The sequence below is a fragment of the Chaetomium tenue genome (assembly GCF_020726465.1).
Source record: "Chaetomium tenue strain MPI-SDFR-AT-0079 chromosome Unknown F5144scaffold_3, whole genome shotgun sequence".
Taxonomy (NCBI): domain Eukaryota; kingdom Fungi; phylum Ascomycota; class Sordariomycetes; order Sordariales; family Chaetomiaceae; genus Chaetomium; species Chaetomium tenue.
This window is the reverse complement of record NW_027117331.1, coordinates 1,761,648-1,776,669: the sequence shown is the minus strand read 5'-3', so window position 1 is coordinate 1,776,669 and position 15,022 is coordinate 1,761,648. Positions and strand designations below refer to the sequence as shown.

At 55.2% G+C, this 15,022-nt stretch overlaps 4 protein-coding genes across 4 annotated transcripts; 2 read left to right on the top strand and 2 right to left on the bottom strand.

The window, feature by feature from the left end:
* Positions 1 to 1,148: 1,148 nt before the first annotated feature.
* F5144DRAFT_567144 (40S ribosomal protein uS13) lies at positions 1,149 to 2,688 on the top strand. Its single transcript, XM_066788581.1, has 5 exons — positions 1,149 to 1,297; positions 1,791 to 1,864; positions 1,923 to 1,951; positions 2,053 to 2,174; positions 2,233 to 2,688. Exons 1-5 carry the CDS (start codon positions 1,274 to 1,276, stop codon positions 2,452 to 2,454), a joined length of 471 nt encoding a protein of 156 aa, XP_066644621.1. The 5' UTR covers positions 1,149 to 1,273; the 3' UTR covers positions 2,455 to 2,688.
* Positions 2,636 to 4,221, bottom strand: F5144DRAFT_175266 (SBDS protein C-terminal domain-containing protein). Its single transcript, XM_066782666.1, has 2 exons — positions 4,125 to 4,221; positions 2,636 to 3,934 (listed from the first exon to the last, which is right to left on the bottom strand). The coding sequence occupies exon 2, from the start codon at positions 3,751 to 3,753 to the stop codon at positions 2,794 to 2,796; it is 960 nt and encodes a 319-aa protein (XP_066644620.1). The 5' UTR covers positions 3,754 to 3,934; positions 4,125 to 4,221; the 3' UTR covers positions 2,636 to 2,793.
* Positions 4,222 to 4,476: 255 nt separating this feature from the next.
* F5144DRAFT_619678 (Alpha/Beta hydrolase protein) lies at positions 4,477 to 6,655 on the top strand. Its single transcript, XM_066791983.1, has 2 exons — positions 4,477 to 5,174; positions 5,239 to 6,655. The coding sequence occupies exons 1-2, from the start codon at positions 4,673 to 4,675 to the stop codon at positions 6,399 to 6,401; spliced, it is 1,665 nt and encodes a 554-aa protein (XP_066644619.1). The 5' UTR covers positions 4,477 to 4,672; the 3' UTR covers positions 6,402 to 6,655.
* A 914-nt stretch (positions 6,656 to 7,569) lies between these two features.
* Positions 7,570 to 10,772, bottom strand: F5144DRAFT_175169 (uncharacterized protein). The gene is made up of 4 exons (XM_066782665.1): positions 10,398 to 10,772; positions 9,519 to 10,319; positions 8,867 to 9,462; positions 7,570 to 8,795 (listed from the first exon to the last, which is right to left on the bottom strand). The coding sequence occupies exons 1-4, from the start codon at positions 10,555 to 10,557 to the stop codon at positions 7,674 to 7,676; spliced, it is 2,679 nt and encodes an 892-aa protein (XP_066644618.1). The 5' UTR covers positions 10,558 to 10,772; the 3' UTR covers positions 7,570 to 7,673.
* Positions 10,773 to 15,022: the final 4,250 nt, after the last annotated feature.

Genomic DNA, 15,022 nt, shown 5'->3' with positions numbered 1-15,022 from the left:
GAGGTTGTATGCAAATCTGAGTGGAAGCGGAGCGGGCTGGTGGAGTTTAAGACTCCCTTTTCAGGAGCAAATCGTGGGACAGTTTACAGATCAATGGTCCCCGAAGGCCAACCAATACCTCTGGCCAACGGGCCTTATTGAATGCCCTCATATAACTGACTAGTCAGTTCTCTCCGAGGAAACCCCCTCGCTTCTTAAGATTACATGCAAGAACCACCGCTTCCGAATACTACCACATTGATAACAGTTCACTTTGTTACTTAGATAACCAACGCGGTGCTGATCACGGATGGACCATAAATACAAATAGCGGCGCCGAGAAGGCATCAGTACGGCTTGGGGTGAGCTCCGGATGTCTGGAACATTATCACTAGGTTCTTTGCGGACAGCGGCCAACTTGCTATAGATCAAAGTCGGAGATACATCGGAAGCATCACGGATACCTGAGCCGTGCCAACCCCACAACAGTTCTAGCACCATAGCGGTGATGCATAAGCCTGCTTGGCCGTTGGGGGCTGGCGAGTACCTAGTGTAGACCAACCTAATCTTACCATTGGGAGGGAAAAAGAATACGAAGAACTGTGATAATTGTGGGAAGTTAACCCCATTACGATACCGGTTGGTTAACCAGGGCACGGTTAGGCCCCACGACTCGGAGAAAGCACTGGTGGCATAGAATTATGATCGAGGGAGTGACTAGCAAAACGATGAAGAAAAAAAGAAGGGAAAAAAACATACAACACCGGGGATTCGCTGGTCGTCACCGACCCAACTACTGATCCGGCCCTTGCGAGTTTAACTAGGGGAGAGCGGACGGGATCCCGTGTTTTCTGGCAGGTATGGTCGTATGTGATAGTTCGGCGTCGGTGTTTTGGTTAATATGGAGGATACGGGCGGTGTTGTTGAGCGAAGGGCTCGGGTGACTCTTGCTCAGGGCCAAGGAGAAATCGCTTCAGAATAGTAAATAATAACCCAGGGAAGGCATTTGCGTCGTATGGACAAACACAGAGAACTGTGTGGACCCCCAAATCCCCTCCGGCTCCACAAGGGGCATTGTTTGTATTGTTGTTGAGAATCAAGGGTCTATATTAAGGGTTAGGGTCTGCTGAAAACTTACCCGAAACCTTGTGAGGCCAATGCGCTGCAGGAAGCTTGCCCCACCACGTGACCACACAGAAATTCGAAAACCTATCGCGGCACAAATTTACTGGCAACTCCTTCCCACGATCTCGGACAAGCAAGTTAGCAACGAGTGCCGACCAAGTTGCCCAACATGTCTCTCGTATCGGGCGAGAAGGTATGTGGACATTCAAGATGGATAATTTCATCACCTCCCTGTTGTCTGCGAAATTCTGCTGCCGGACCATCCTCGCGGGTTGCGACGCCGACAACGATTATCACCCACTCGATCGACAGACTCGACTCGTGAGTCCATTCGACATGACTGCAGTCAGATCTCGCACGGCATCCGCTAGCCAATATCGTACAGTGGAGCAAAAGAGGCGGAATAATGAGAAGGAAGATGACCGCCGTGATCCTCAGCGGGCGGCGCCACATTGGGCGTTCTACAACAAACAGTAGATTGAGATCATTTTTGAATCTCTATGGCGCATACACCCCGAAGGGGGGATCGGCCGTCCGAGATCTTGGTCCGCAAGTACGGTCGAAGCGTTTCGAACCCGCAACAATGGCCCAGGACAATCGGAACGGCAGCAGACAGCAGACAACACTCGACTCACTGCATGCATTATACATGTGTTGTGTGTAATGGAAGCTAACAGGATCTTCAGAGCAACTTCAACCACATTCTGCGTCTGCTCAACACCAACGTTGACGGCAAGCAGAAGGTCGTCTACTCCTTGACGTGAGTATCCGCCGAATCGCAGCGTTTGGGACTCAAGAGCTAACCTCATGTGATCCAGTAAGATCAAGGGCGTTGGTCGTCGTTACTGTACGTATCCCGTTAGCCCTGCATAGCGACAAGTTGCGGGCGACCGCTCGGTCCATCGAAGTCACATATTCGCGGAAACACGTGGCTGACCAGGTGAACAGCCAACCTTGTGTGCAAGAAGGCCGATGTCGACCTGAACAAGCGGGCCGGTGAGCTCACCTCTGAAGAGCTTGAGCGCCTGGTTACCATCATCCAGAACCCCACCGCCTACAAGATCCCCTCGGTACGTCTGACCTTGCGATGGCTCGCAGGCGAACCAAACACTAACAACGACATTACAGTGGTTCCTCAACAGGCAGCGCGACATTGTCGATGGCAAGGACTCCCAGATTCTCGCCAACGGTGTCGACTCCAAGCTCCGTGATGATCTCGAGCGCTTGAAGAAGATCCGTGCCCACCGTGGTCTCCGTCACTACTGGGGCCTCCGTGTGCGTGGCCAGCACACCAAGACGACCGGCCGCCGCGGCCGGACCGTCGGTGTGTCCAAGAAGAAGGGTGGTTAAGTGGGTTTCTCTGGCGTGCGGCATTCTTTGGCACTGCTGTGCTTGGCTTTCTGGCGGTGTTATCCCAAGGCTAAGGGGTGGTCATGGACGGGACGGGTTGATTTTTATTACCTTGCGAATATCTCGGCAATTCGTTTGGGAGCTCACAGGATCGCTAAAGGGAACCACCATGATTCACAGCATGACAATACAGGCGCGGACTTGAAAAAGTATAATGACTCGTGCCGACGACTTGTGCCATGATGAATGATGGATTCGCTACCTGCTCTCTCTTTTTTTTTTTTGGAATACCAAACGCCTACATAAATCTAAGGAAAAAGGGTATCAGGCTTATGGTGATTATTCCTCATGGGTGACGGCCATGTCTAGAACCTCGACTCTCCCCTGCCCTTTCGTCTCGCCTCCCACAAAATCGGACAACCCTTTGAAAGCGCCGGGTTCCACGAACCCGACAATCTCCCACTCGGAACCTATGACATCCTGATTCTCGACCTGCTCGATGAAGCTGAGGATCTTGTCCTTGACCGTCCCGGGGGCCTTGGGCTCCCCATCCCCCCCTTCTGTATCCTTCCCGCCCGCCGCCGCCGCCCCCTTGGGCGCCTTCACGGCCTGCTTGAGCACGTTGGTCGAGCAGGTGATGCGCAGCCGCATGCGCGCCCGCGCCACGGGGATCGGCTGGTGCGCGATCAGCGCCTTCATCGCGTCCAGTGCCTGCGATTTAGCGCTCTTGTTCGCCGACACCCCCGTCCACGTCGGCCGCGGCTTGCTCTCGCCAGCCTCGCCCGTCGCCGGGGTGCTGGTTGTGCTGGGGTTGTTGCTGTCCTTGTCCTTGTCCTTGTCCTTATCCTGATGCTGCTGCTGGTGCGCGTTCGAGCTGAGCATGTCGAGGGCTTTTTCGATCATGCCCGACGTGTAGACGCGCTTGGTGCGCGGGTCAACCAGCTTGCTGGCCACGATGGAGATGACCTCGTTGTGCACGCGCTCGAGCTGCGCCGTGCGCTCCTTCTCGCCCACCTGCATCTCGCCCTTGCGCAGTATCTCCAGGATGATGTCGTCCACCGGCGTGTCCTTGCCGAACGCCTTGGCCAGCTCGGCCGACGGCGCCGTCTGGCCTTTGGACACGTTCAGGAATACTGAGGGGATTTGGAGGACGTTGTCCAGGTCTGTTTCGATGCCGGAGCGCCATTCTAGCACCTTGTTTTTGTAGCAGGCTATTTCGAACCGCTTCTTGCCCTTTTTTAGGCGCACCAGCGAGACGTTGGTGAGCTTGATCTGGTTGGAGGGTTGTTGGATCACCATGGTGGCGGTTGGGAGGGTGTAGCACCCGGGAGATGGAAAGGGGGGTTTGGTTCAGGGGTTGTTGAAAAACAGCGATAGTTTCTTGTTCAATCCTCAGAATTTGGGTTTCGCCTTTGTTTCGTTCGGTATGGCGAGGGCGCTCGAGTTCCTTCACTGCCGTATGTTTTCTGCTTCGCGGGGACTTTTTCCTTATCAACTATAAATACTACCCCGCCAAACCACTCAGAGGGGCGTTGGGGCGCTCGCCCACTGTGGCTCTTCCATTGTGTGGATGAGTCGGGATGAGTCAGGCGGGTCTTTCTGCAGGGGTGGACAGGCGCTGGTGCACGGCGACGTAATGCGAGTCACTGATCGCCCCCCATGAGACTTACTCCTTTTTGTCCCGTTCTCATCGTTAAAACACAAATTCTTCGAGTGTTGTTTGAGTACAATCTTTGAACGCTGTAACTGTTGGTGGAGTTAACCCCCAGTAGAGAAGGCTTGCGATTCAGTCCCAATCCGTTGGTTCGTTCCATCTCTTCGCCTTATCTCGGCCGATGACGCAGCTCTGAAGGCAGGGCTGCGGTGGAGCTTGCTGGATGAACTGTCTCAGTTTCTATTGGCTTGTCATTGGCGAGGCTACAACAAATTGGCCACTATCCTAGTGCCTCTGGCAGAATAGGTTCTTGTTCTCTGTTCAAACCCCACTTTGCTTCGCTCTCGTGACCCAGCCTGCAAGGTACCCAGACAACCGGTGTGGCGCAACCAATGCGTGCCTGGATGTGCCTTGCGACCGCGCTTCCCCGTTTCAGCCGAACCCAACCCCCCAAGCTCCCGCTTCTCCTTCTTATCTTCCTTCTTTCCTTTCTCATCACTCCCAACAAACCTGCATCATCGTCTCTCCATACCATACATCAATCACCATCGGTCCACGTCCGCAATGAGGATCGCAGCCTCGACAGTGCTGTTCGGCGCGGCTTCAGCCGCGTCATTCCAGCAACAAGCTCAGCATGTGCTTTCCGGTGGCTTCGGAAAGGCCCAGGAGTCCATGAAGCCCATTTCGGATGCCTTCACCGATGCAGCTGGCCGCCCTTTCGAGAGCTTTGAGGATGCTTTCTCGGGAATGACCGCTGAGACCAAGGCGCTCTGGGAGGAGATCAAGCTGCTTGTTCCCGACAGTGCCTTCAAGGACCTCTCGTGGCTCAGCAAGCCCAAGCCTCACCGCCGCCGTGATGACTGGAACCATGTCGTGAAGGGCGCCGATGTCCAGGGCATGTGGGTAGAGGATGCTAACGGTGAGAGCCACCGTCAGGTGGACGGCCGCCTCGAGGACTACAACCTCCGCGTCAAGGCTGTCGACCCGTCCAAGCTCAATGTCGATTCGGTCAAGCAGTACAGTGGCTATCTTGACGACGAGGCCAACGACAAGCACCTGTTTTACTGTAAGTTTATATTACCCTATTCACCATCTCCACCCAATTGCACTCGTACTGATTGAATCCGTAGGGTTCTTCGAGTCACGCAATGACCCCAAGAATGATCCTGTGATCTTGTGGCTCAACGGCGGCCCCGGCTGCTCGTCGCTCACCGGTCTTTTCCTCGAGCTCGGCCCTTCGTCGATCGACAAGAAGCTGAAGGTTGTCAACAACGACTTCAGCTGGAACAACAACGCCAGTGTCATCTTCCTCGACCAACCCGTCAACGTTGGCTACTCATACTCTGGCTCTTCTGTGAGCAACACCGTTGCCGCTGGCAAGGACGTCTACGCTCTCTTGACCCTCTTCTTTCATCAATTCCCCGAATACGCAAAGCAGGACTTCCACATTGCTGGCGAGTCGTACGCTGGTCACTACATCCCGGTCTTTGCCTCGGAGATTCTGGCACACAAGAACCGGAACATCAACCTCCAGTCTGTCCTGATCGGAAACGGTCTGACTGATGGCCTCACTCAGTACGAGCACTACCGCCCCATGGCCTGCGGTGAAGGTGGCTATCCCGCCGTCCTCGGTGAGGCTGAGTGCCGCAGCATGGACAACGCCCTCCCGCGGTGCCAGTCGCTGATTAACAACTGCTATGAGAGCGGTAGCGTGTGGAGCTGCGTCCCAGCCTCCATCTACTGCAACAATGCCATGATCGGTCCTTACCAGCGCACTGGCCGGAATGTCTACGATATCCGCGGCCAATGCGAGGACAGCAGCAACCTCTGCTACAGCGGCCTCGGCTATATCAGCGACTACCTGAACCAGCAATCAGTCATGGACGCCTTGGGTGTTGAGGTTTCAAGCTATGACAGCTGCAACTTTGACATCAACCGCAACTTCCTCTTCCAGGGCGACTGGATGCAGCCTTTCCACCGTCTTGTGCCCAAGATTCTTGAGGAAATCCCCGTCCTCATCTATGCTGGCGACGCTGATTACATTTGCAACTGGCTTGGCAACCAGGCTTGGACCGAGGCGCTCGAGTGGCCCGGCAAGAAGGACTTCAATGCGGCCAAGATCAAGGATCTGAAGCTTTCTGGCGCTGAGAAGGAGTACGGCAAGGTCAAGGCCTCGGGCAACTTCACCTTCATGCAAGTCTACCAGGCCGGCCACATGGTCCCCATGGACCAGCCCGAGAACTCGCTCGACTTCCTGAACAGGTGGCTCAACGGCGAGTGGTTTGCCAAATAGAGGGAGATCAAGGCGTGATTAGTATTTAGGATGAATTGTTATCTCACGCTGTCTTTGTACATTGCTTTTTGAGTCTTGGGGGATGAGATATGCAGCGTGTAGGAAGGAGTGTGCGTGATTCTAGATTCTCTAATACCGGATGCTCGTTTCCTTAGTCGAATGGGATTCCTCATTAATTTCCATATCCTTGACGTACGCTTGACGTGAACACGGATATGCATGCATGGCTCCGCTGGGCCTCATGTGTCAAGTAATTAGTGTCTCTGCCCGCGACCACCTCTATGCTCGTTTGCAATTTTTGATCACGTCCATGCCTTACACATGCCCCCTACGGTCGAGGTGTTTACCCCCTTCCGACGACCGTCCTTGAGGGAGGGCATCTCAAATCACAGAGGCAGAAAGAGGTGGTTAGAAGCTTAGGGGCAACGTGATGGTGTATTTCATGAGAACGAGCCCATCAGTGGCAAAGGCCAACAGCGAATACGAGCAAAGACGACCACGAGGTTGTTGTCAACGGGAAATAGCATGTTTTTTGTACAGCTCGTAGCACATCCACGTATATACAGCCCGTATTCCCCTCCACCTTCTCTCCCTTTTGCCGGGGTCAAGCATTTCCGTCTGGCCATGCCGCAGCCTCCTCTCACAGTCCCGTTCTTCCTTTTCTTCCCCTCCCCACCCCCCCGAATTGAAGGGTATGTGAACCGACCGGGGAAAGGAAAGTGACTTATACTCCCAAACAATCCATCGTTAGACCACCAACTCCGCCAGCCCCATGATTAAGCCAGACCAACAACCCCACGCGCCGTCCACAAAGCGTGCCATCCGCCCATTCATTCTTTCCTTTACCAACCAACCAACCAACCCTAGGGCTATGAAGTGAGAAGCCAACCCCGGCCAGGAATTCTGACTTGCCGTGCCCGTCTCATCTTTATATACGTGACCGGGAGGGGGGTAGAAAATGAAGAAAAACTGGATAAGAAAGAGACAGTGAACGAACCACGCGCGTAACGGCGCATCATCGTACACGACGTTCGTAAGTTCAATGCCAATGCGAAACAAAACCATGAAATGGACCGCAGTAAACTGAAGGATGCGCGAGAAGCGCAGCGGTATAACGGGTCTGGGAAGGCCTCGAGGTCCGACACAAGAGGGGCCCCGGCGAAGCAACGGAATGGGATGGTAAAACCTCGCATCCAAACGAGAAACGGGCGGCGTCCCAACTCGAGATCGCGCCTTGTGGACTCGAGCATGGAGCAAAAGGCCTCCCTAGCCCTACCCTGCGGTATCAGCCGCCTGCATTGGCGGACTCGAGTTTTTATGCTTCCGGAACAGATTTTGGAACCCATTGATCCGGAACCGGCTCGGCTTTTTCTTAAGCTGCCGGTTGGCAGTATCAACAGGCTCGGGTCCGCCGTTCCTCTTCGGCGCTGCGCCATTCGTGTACCCGTGGTAGTGGCCGTTTTGCAGCGCGTCATGCTCCCCATCTAGCGTCAGTGGTGGCGGCGGATAGCCAGGGGCATTCGCGTCTGCTTTGCTCTGAGTTGTAGCAGCTGACACTGGAACGGTAGTAGGCGATTCATCGGGTGCCGACAAGCTCGGAACGGGCACGCTAGTGCTGTGGCTGTGGGGTCGCTCAAACGAATCGCGGCTCACTATGCTGGTACCTTGGGTGCTCGGGGATAGAGGCATCCGTCCAGTCGTGGCGCTTGTTGCTTGTGAGGCCCAATCACCACTGTTGGGTGCAGAGCTACGCTCCGTGGCTTCGCTGTACTTTTGGCGAGTGTGGCCGTGCTGTTGGCTGCTACCGTTGACGGAGAAGGGTCCGTTTTGGGTGAAGTCGTTGCTTGGGGAGAAGTTGGTGACAATGTCGTTTACCATCCGTCCTTCCGTTGGCCGCCTGGGGCTCGGATACAGCCTTTGGAAAGTATCTGCCTGCTGGGGAGGAATAGCTGGTTCTGACATCTGGGGTTCGACGACCTTTGGCACTGAGCCCATATCCCCCTTGGCGGGATGCGCTTCTGTCGCCGGATCTGGAGAGGTCGTGAAATTTATCGATTTCGGGGAGAGATCGAAGCCATTGTCCCGCGGAGCCGGTTCGGTAGGCGACTGCCGCTTTTGTTCGTCGAGTAGAGACTGGTCAAACAATTCCTTGTTCAAGAGGAGTTCGTCGACGCAGTACTGCATCGCGGGCAGAATGTCTGCAACGCCCTGGAAAAGCGGTAAGGCAAACAAATTCATGAACTTCAGCTGTGAAGTGGTCAGTGACAGCTTGTCCTGCTTCGGCTCCGACATCAACGATGTCTTGATCTCCAGCTCGTTTTCCATGGTAGCCTGTCGCGAAAATTCCTCGGACAGAATGCTCATCCATTGGACGGCAGCATCGTGCCGTCGAGTCTATTACGAGGGAATCAGAATCATAGCCAAGGACAACAGCCTTTCTTTTTTGCCGGGGGGAATAAACTTACGACATTGCTGATATCTGCGCATTTGATCAGAAGGGCACATGCCAACGCCTTTTGCTCGTTCTTGACGCCTTCGTCCCAAGCTTCGGTGGAGTTATTGGGACGCAACTTCCCTTGCAAATCGCCTAGCTTCCTCATGTAGTCGAAGTGCAGTCCCATATCGGTGGCTAGGATCGAGCTGATCATCAAGTGACGCATCTTGCTGTCGTCAAAGGTTTCGGGCCAGTACCGCCGCAAGATCTGCGAGTAGGCAGCACAGTGAAACGATTCGAGGACAGAACGATCGTTGTACAGCTGGGCGAGTGGCGCATTCAGTGTCACCAGGAAGCCGTTGTTCACGCCGGGATGCCCGACATCGTGACCAATGGCCGTGATGAGAAGGGTTAAGGCCTCGAACGGGCGAAGAAGCTCTGCGATTGGTGACTTGCGACAAGCCGCGGACAGCAGACCATCAGCCGAGCGGTAGGGTGGTAGTGCGCCAATGCGGACGAGGAAATGGAAGGTTGCCTGCAGGACATCAACCACGTGGCGGAAGTTATGATACGGGACAAACGTGTTGTAAGCCGCCCGGCAGGCGAGAAGAAAGCGGTGTAGCCGGTCTGAGTGAATCGGTCAGTCAGTGGATCGTTGATCGCCATGACAGCAGAAGACGTACCTGTTGGTATCCGCCATGGCTCCAATTCGGGCATTGACAATGCGTGCTTAAACATGACTAAAGCCGCCACAACAAGCTCGTCCTCGGTGAAATCATGAGCGCAGAAGTGCCATTGGCCGACTGCGGACGTGACCTCGGCCTGCTTCTCAGCGGTGATGGACAGCTTGATGCTACAAGCCACCTCGTCAGTCTCGCTCCCGATGCGGCAAATCCGACCCATAAGCTTCGAAACCATGGCTTCCCGCAGATACGCGAATGGCTTCTCGTTGCAGATACCAACCCACGACCGTTTTCGGCCCCGACGGAGCTCCATCAACTCCTTTTGATCCTCAGCAGCGTCTAGTTGGGCGCGGTAGGCATGGATTTCGAGGCTGGTGACACACTTGGCGTTCATGGGGTTCGTCATGACATCCGTCGCACCCACATCGAGACACTTCCTCAGCATCCTCTTATCGACAGTGCGGCCCCTAGCCTCGCTCGTCTGATTCTCGGCCCCCGAATGATCACCGGACGCGGCAGCAACTATGGGAACCGTAACAACAAGCTTGGACATACTGCGCGCATGGGACTCCGAAATGATAGTCCGCAGCAATGCCAACCCGTAGAGTTCCGCCTCTTGGTTCTCGCTAGCGTTGGCAATCGGGGATGGCGGCGAGGGAGACCTCGAACGGGGCCACTCAGGGATGTCGTCTTGATGAGGGGTGTTCAATACGAACACGGTCGGTTTGAGGGCGGCCATCGAAGTCTCTTGGAGGCTCCGCCATTGGGACAGACATGCGTCTCCGGTGCTGCACAAATGGACTGTATCCGGCAAATTAGCAATCCATCCAGCATCTCAGCGGCGAATCGATTGGATCAGGCGGCAGCCGGCATACATACCTTGGTCAAACACGTCCAAAAGAAGGGCAGCATTTTCTATAACATGCGCCGGTTCTACCTCAGGCGCATTCGCTTCGCGGATATGCTCGCCGGTCTTAATGCTCCGGTCCCGCGACACGGAACGATCGACATATATCACATTGCACGGGACAGTCTCCATGGTGGGCCTGACAAGCGACCGGTCTTGCGACCAGATACGCTTCCGCCACGGAGGTTATTAGCTCGGAGGGCCAGGCAGGGGCCGGATACGACTGCTGGGCTCGCGAACGTATCCGGCGGTGGTATGGGCCAAGCCGATGAGGAGACGGCAGGTCGGCGCCGATCGCGTTCGTCGAGGGATAGCGAGGAGCGGCCCTCCTTGAAGAAAATGTGATAGTGACGCAGCCAGAGGGTCGGAGTCGGCGCCGACAACGGGGGCTTGGGAGCGCACCGATTGGTTCGCCCGACGAAGTGTTTCGTGTATGCCTTTCGCGTCGCCGAACTAGGGTGAATCGCCGGGTCGAAGGTGCAAAAAGGTCGGGCGGGATAAAGAAGGTCAAGTTAAATGAGGCTCGGATAGTCTGTTACGCTAAGGTTAGGCCTGGCGCGCATAGGGCTGCGGGAGGCTGTGTGGTGCGTGGAGGAAGCGTTGGTGACGAAAAAAGAGAGCGCAAAGGCCAGAGCGCCGGGTCTCGGTGCACTGGCTCGTCAGAAGATTTGCGAAGAGGGAGGTGTGGGTTTGGCTGGGAGCAAGAGGTGGAGACGAGGCATGAAGGAAGGAAGGGGGGGGGGGGTGGGGGACAGCACCAGGGAAGAAGGCACGAAGGCAAATGGAACCGGAGGGGATGGGACGTACTGCATGGAAGGTACCTGCCCAAGATACAGATTACACGCCATGTGCTGTTCTCGGACTTCCCAAAGTGGATTGTTTTGACGCTTCGTGATGGGGGAGTGTTTGGGTTCCAGGACTCGACCAGAAGGGTGGTGGTGTAGAGGACAAGACTACCACAAAGTGTGGGTGATGGATGATGAAATCGGGGAAGCAGGCTTGTGCCTCGAAAAGAAAGAACCAAGCAAATCCTCGGTCTCGCCTGCTCTCGGGGCGCTCGAACCCATGGGGCGAATTCGCTATCACTAACTTAGCCCTAGGGGAAATGCGAATGGGCAATTGGAGCGGAAATAAAAAGGCAGTCCCCACGATTGGTCTTGGGGTTTGATGAAGGGTGGTAGGCAAGGACCTCCCAAGGTGTTCGGCGCACAGCACACACGCACACAGGCAGGCACTCGCACACCCACACACCCACACAAGTTGAAGGCGGCAGGTGGGTTGGACGAAATGGGTGAGTGGAACACTACGAAATGGAAGGGAGCATGGAAGGGGCAGACAATCGGGGGAAGCGCGGAAGGTGTGGGTGCGCCCCCCCTCCTTTTGGTGGCGGGAACCAGTGAAATTGCTCGGCTGGGGTGGGCCATGCTGCGCAGGCGGGAAAGGTTCAATCTCAGGAAGAGCCGGGGTGGACTCTGACTGGCCCATCTCGCCGTCCCCCGGCCTTCTGGCTGCCTTCTCGAAAACCCGTCGAACACGCTACTGCAAAGACCAAAACCTCGACTTGCCCGTGCCCAGGCCCTGTCCCCGCAGAAGAGGCAGCACAGGAATGCGGGCAACGACCGCCAACACAGTGCCGGATGCCCAGCACACCAATAAAACCCCCGCTATTACTCGGTAGCCACAAACTACATACATCAACCGCCGTGATGCACGCACCCACGCACCCGCACCCACTCCGACCGCTCGGGCCCTTTTGTGTTCGAAGACTGCTTTCATTGCGGAGACAGACAACATCGAAACAACGAAAATGATCCTCGGACAGAGATAGCAGAGTGGGGCGAATCTTACCTGGGAGAAAAGCAACTCGGAGGAAATTGGGCCCCGTGGCAAGGATGTGTGGAGAATAGCCCGGGGTAGCATACCAACCCATTTCAACCACGAAGTCAGCAAGCAGGCTGGTGAGATGGGTTGGATTTTGTAACTCTCCAATGCAAACGTATTTGCCAGCGACCACTGTCGGTCTCCAGCGACAGCCAAACATCGGTAGGTAAGGCAGTTATATCAGGTCCCCCAGCAGCTGTTGTTTTCTGATCAGTACCTATAAAAAAACATCCTGCGCAGACTTGAGCAAAACCGCGAAATACGCACAGGGACTAAAAATATCAAGGGCCTAACGATTTTTCCTTGCAGCAGATCGGTCGTGTTGACATGAAAAAGAAAGAATCAATAACGGGGAAATGGAGGGGGATCGTGAAGGACACGGGCCCCTAACTAGTGTACTGGCGTTTCGCGGTTCGCTGGGCCGGCATGAGCGCCAAACGATCAAACCTACCGAACCACAAAAGGATCATCGCTGTCGCCCGACATTCGGCTGAACCCAAACGCTGCGAGCCGTGCCTGTGCGTCCGGAGCACGAGCTCAAAACGCAGATCGATACCAGCAGCAGATGGGCTACCAGGCCCCGAACCGTCCGGCCCAGGTCCGACGTGTCCAGCTTTTGTCGTCGTTCCACGTTTCAATCATCGACATAGTCCGTGCATAACTACGCATGGGGCGCACTGGCACTGGAAGCCTTCCCACTGGCTATCGGACAGCCCTAGTCTCAACCCGGGACGGAGCGTGAGAGAAATTGAGGTATCGCAATCGCGGACCGGGCATCGCAGGCCGGAGAAGGCCGCGGCGGGCATCGGCCGGCGCGATGATCTTGGAAATGGAACAACAGGGCCGGCCCAGGAAGTTCGAGACGGGCTCATCCTTCCGCGGCTTGGCTGGCCACCCCACATATCCGGGCTTGGGCCTGCTTGAAGCAGGCAAATCAGGCGAACAAGAGTCTCGGTATTCGTACTTGCGCCAAGGCCCCCACGAATGGCGCAAACGTGCACGAGTCGCCCAACCGTTGCCGCGAGGAAACCCCTGCGTCAGTCGGCCCTCCTCCAGCCCCGCGAACCCAGCACCCAGCTCGAACCCAGGCATTCCCCACAAACCCTTCTCGCCGAGCCATCCATGTTGTTTCTGGAGGAAATGCATGCTACGCTACGAAAGTACGGGATATACCAAGCACATACACTGGGCACGACGTACGAATAGAGGTCTGTACTGTGTAGTCCCGACGGGCAACAACAGACATGCCATGGAGCCCAGAGCAACCCAAGAATCCCCCGATGCCGAACACGCACAAAGTACTTCGTAGAAACACTCGTTCTTCCAAAACCGCCGCTTTCTTGTGCCCTCAATGTGCTTTTAGCCGTGCCGCTTCCTCTCGCTGCGGCCTCCAGTGCCCTTCCCGCATTCACCAATGACGTTGCCATGTGCCACCCCAACAGCACAAGCTTCAGCTCAATGGCAAGCGGCTCAAATAAGGCCCAATCTACGCCAGGCCTATCATGGGACGCCGTCTCGACTGATCACAGGGGCACAGCTCGATGTGCGATGCGGCGGGTGAAATCGGTTGACTTCACTCGGCACTGATCTGCCTGACAAATCAACACCTTAAGTCCTCAACCACGGTAACAAACGCCAGAAGGCCAGGTTTTTTTTTTTGATCCCGGCAGCCGATGTCGTCGCCGTCGCCGGTGAGCCCGGAGCTCTAGGTCGAATGGCTAAATGAATAGCCAGTCCCTCGCTTTTCCCCTCCCCCCTTTCTTCCCCAAATATGACTTGCAGGAGCAATACTCCGAGACATACATGTGTATCGGTTACGCGCGCCATCTTGTGTTGCCTGTTGCCTGTCTTTTCTGCAGCATCTGAGTCACTCTCTCTTCCGTGTTGTGTTTCTCCTCCACTCAACAGCAAACATCTTGGTCAAGCCGTTTCAACGACCGACCTACGTAACACCCAGATACCCTAACCGCCCACAGCAACCGCCACAATGTTTTTCGTATCTTATCGAATCGAAACCGCCCGGGAGGAGAGCCGGACATGCACAGGAAAAGTCTATAAATAACCTATTCCATCGCCCCAACCGTTTCAGCCCTGTTGATCCGGCTCTGGTGGCCGACGGTGGTGCAGTGTCGTGTGTGAACATGCGCAACCAACATGCGCAACCGCTAACCGCCGTAGCTGAGCATCGCCAGTCACAAATCCTCGTTTCTAAGCGATGCATGCACAGGAGATCTCAAACCCAAAACACTACTCACCTCCTGTCACACACGCCCGGGAAATGCCCGGTCACAGACGGCTTAGCGTTTCCAGTCTCGTGGATCAGTCATGCGATGCTCGGCCATGACAGAAAAACGCATCCATCCGGGGTAAATAAAACACAAGGGCTAAGAACAGGGGCAAGTATGTACCAACATAAATGGGCAAACGCCAGAACGCACCCAGCATCAAACACGCACTGTGAAAACAACATATGTGTGTATGGGCAGAGCGTATGATGTACCATATTTGCCCGATCAATAGGTTAACTACCTGGACAAGCGGCACTAGCACACATAGCATAGCTCTTAAAGACCTGGAATCCAATAGATGGCCGAGTTTCCATATTCTAACCACCTAGGTAGTCCTTAACACGCCACCACATACCTACAAGCAAGCAAGCAAGAAGTATTGACGTCACTCATGACCGACTATGAATCATCCTACGTCGTCACTTCAC

Bases quoted from the DNA above. Each gene is read 5' to 3' on its own strand.
- F5144DRAFT_567144 (XM_066788581.1), top strand. From the start codon at position 1,274: ATGTCTCTCGTATCGGGCGAGAAG. The intron at 1,298-1,790 runs GTATGTGGACAT...CAGGATCTTCAG, and splicing joins CTCTCGTATCGGGCGAGAAG to AGCAACTTCAACCACATTCT. The intron at 1,865-1,922 runs GTGAGTATCCGC...CATGTGATCCAG, and splicing joins AAGGTCGTCTACTCCTTGAC to TAAGATCAAGGGCGTTGGTC.
- F5144DRAFT_175266 (XM_066782666.1), bottom strand. From the start codon at position 3,753: ATGGTGATCCAACAACCCTCCAACCAGATCAAGCTCACCAACGTCTCG.
- F5144DRAFT_619678 (XM_066791983.1), top strand. From the start codon at position 4,673: ATGAGGATCGCAGCCTCGACAGTGCTGTTCGGCGCGGCTTCAGCCGCG. The intron at 5,175-5,238 runs GTAAGTTTATAT...TTGAATCCGTAG, and splicing joins CGACAAGCACCTGTTTTACT to GGTTCTTCGAGTCACGCAAT.
- F5144DRAFT_175169 (XM_066782665.1), bottom strand. From the start codon at position 10,557: ATGGAGACTGTCCCGTGCAATGTGATATATGTCGATCGTTCCGTGTCG. The intron at 9,463-9,518 runs GTACGTCTTCTG...CGATTCACTCAG, and splicing joins GCCATGGCGGATACCAACAG to ACCGGCTACACCGCTTTCTT. The intron at 8,796-8,866 runs GTAAGTTTATTC...CCCTCGTAATAG, and splicing joins GCGCAGATATCAGCAATGTC to ACTCGACGGCACGATGCTGC.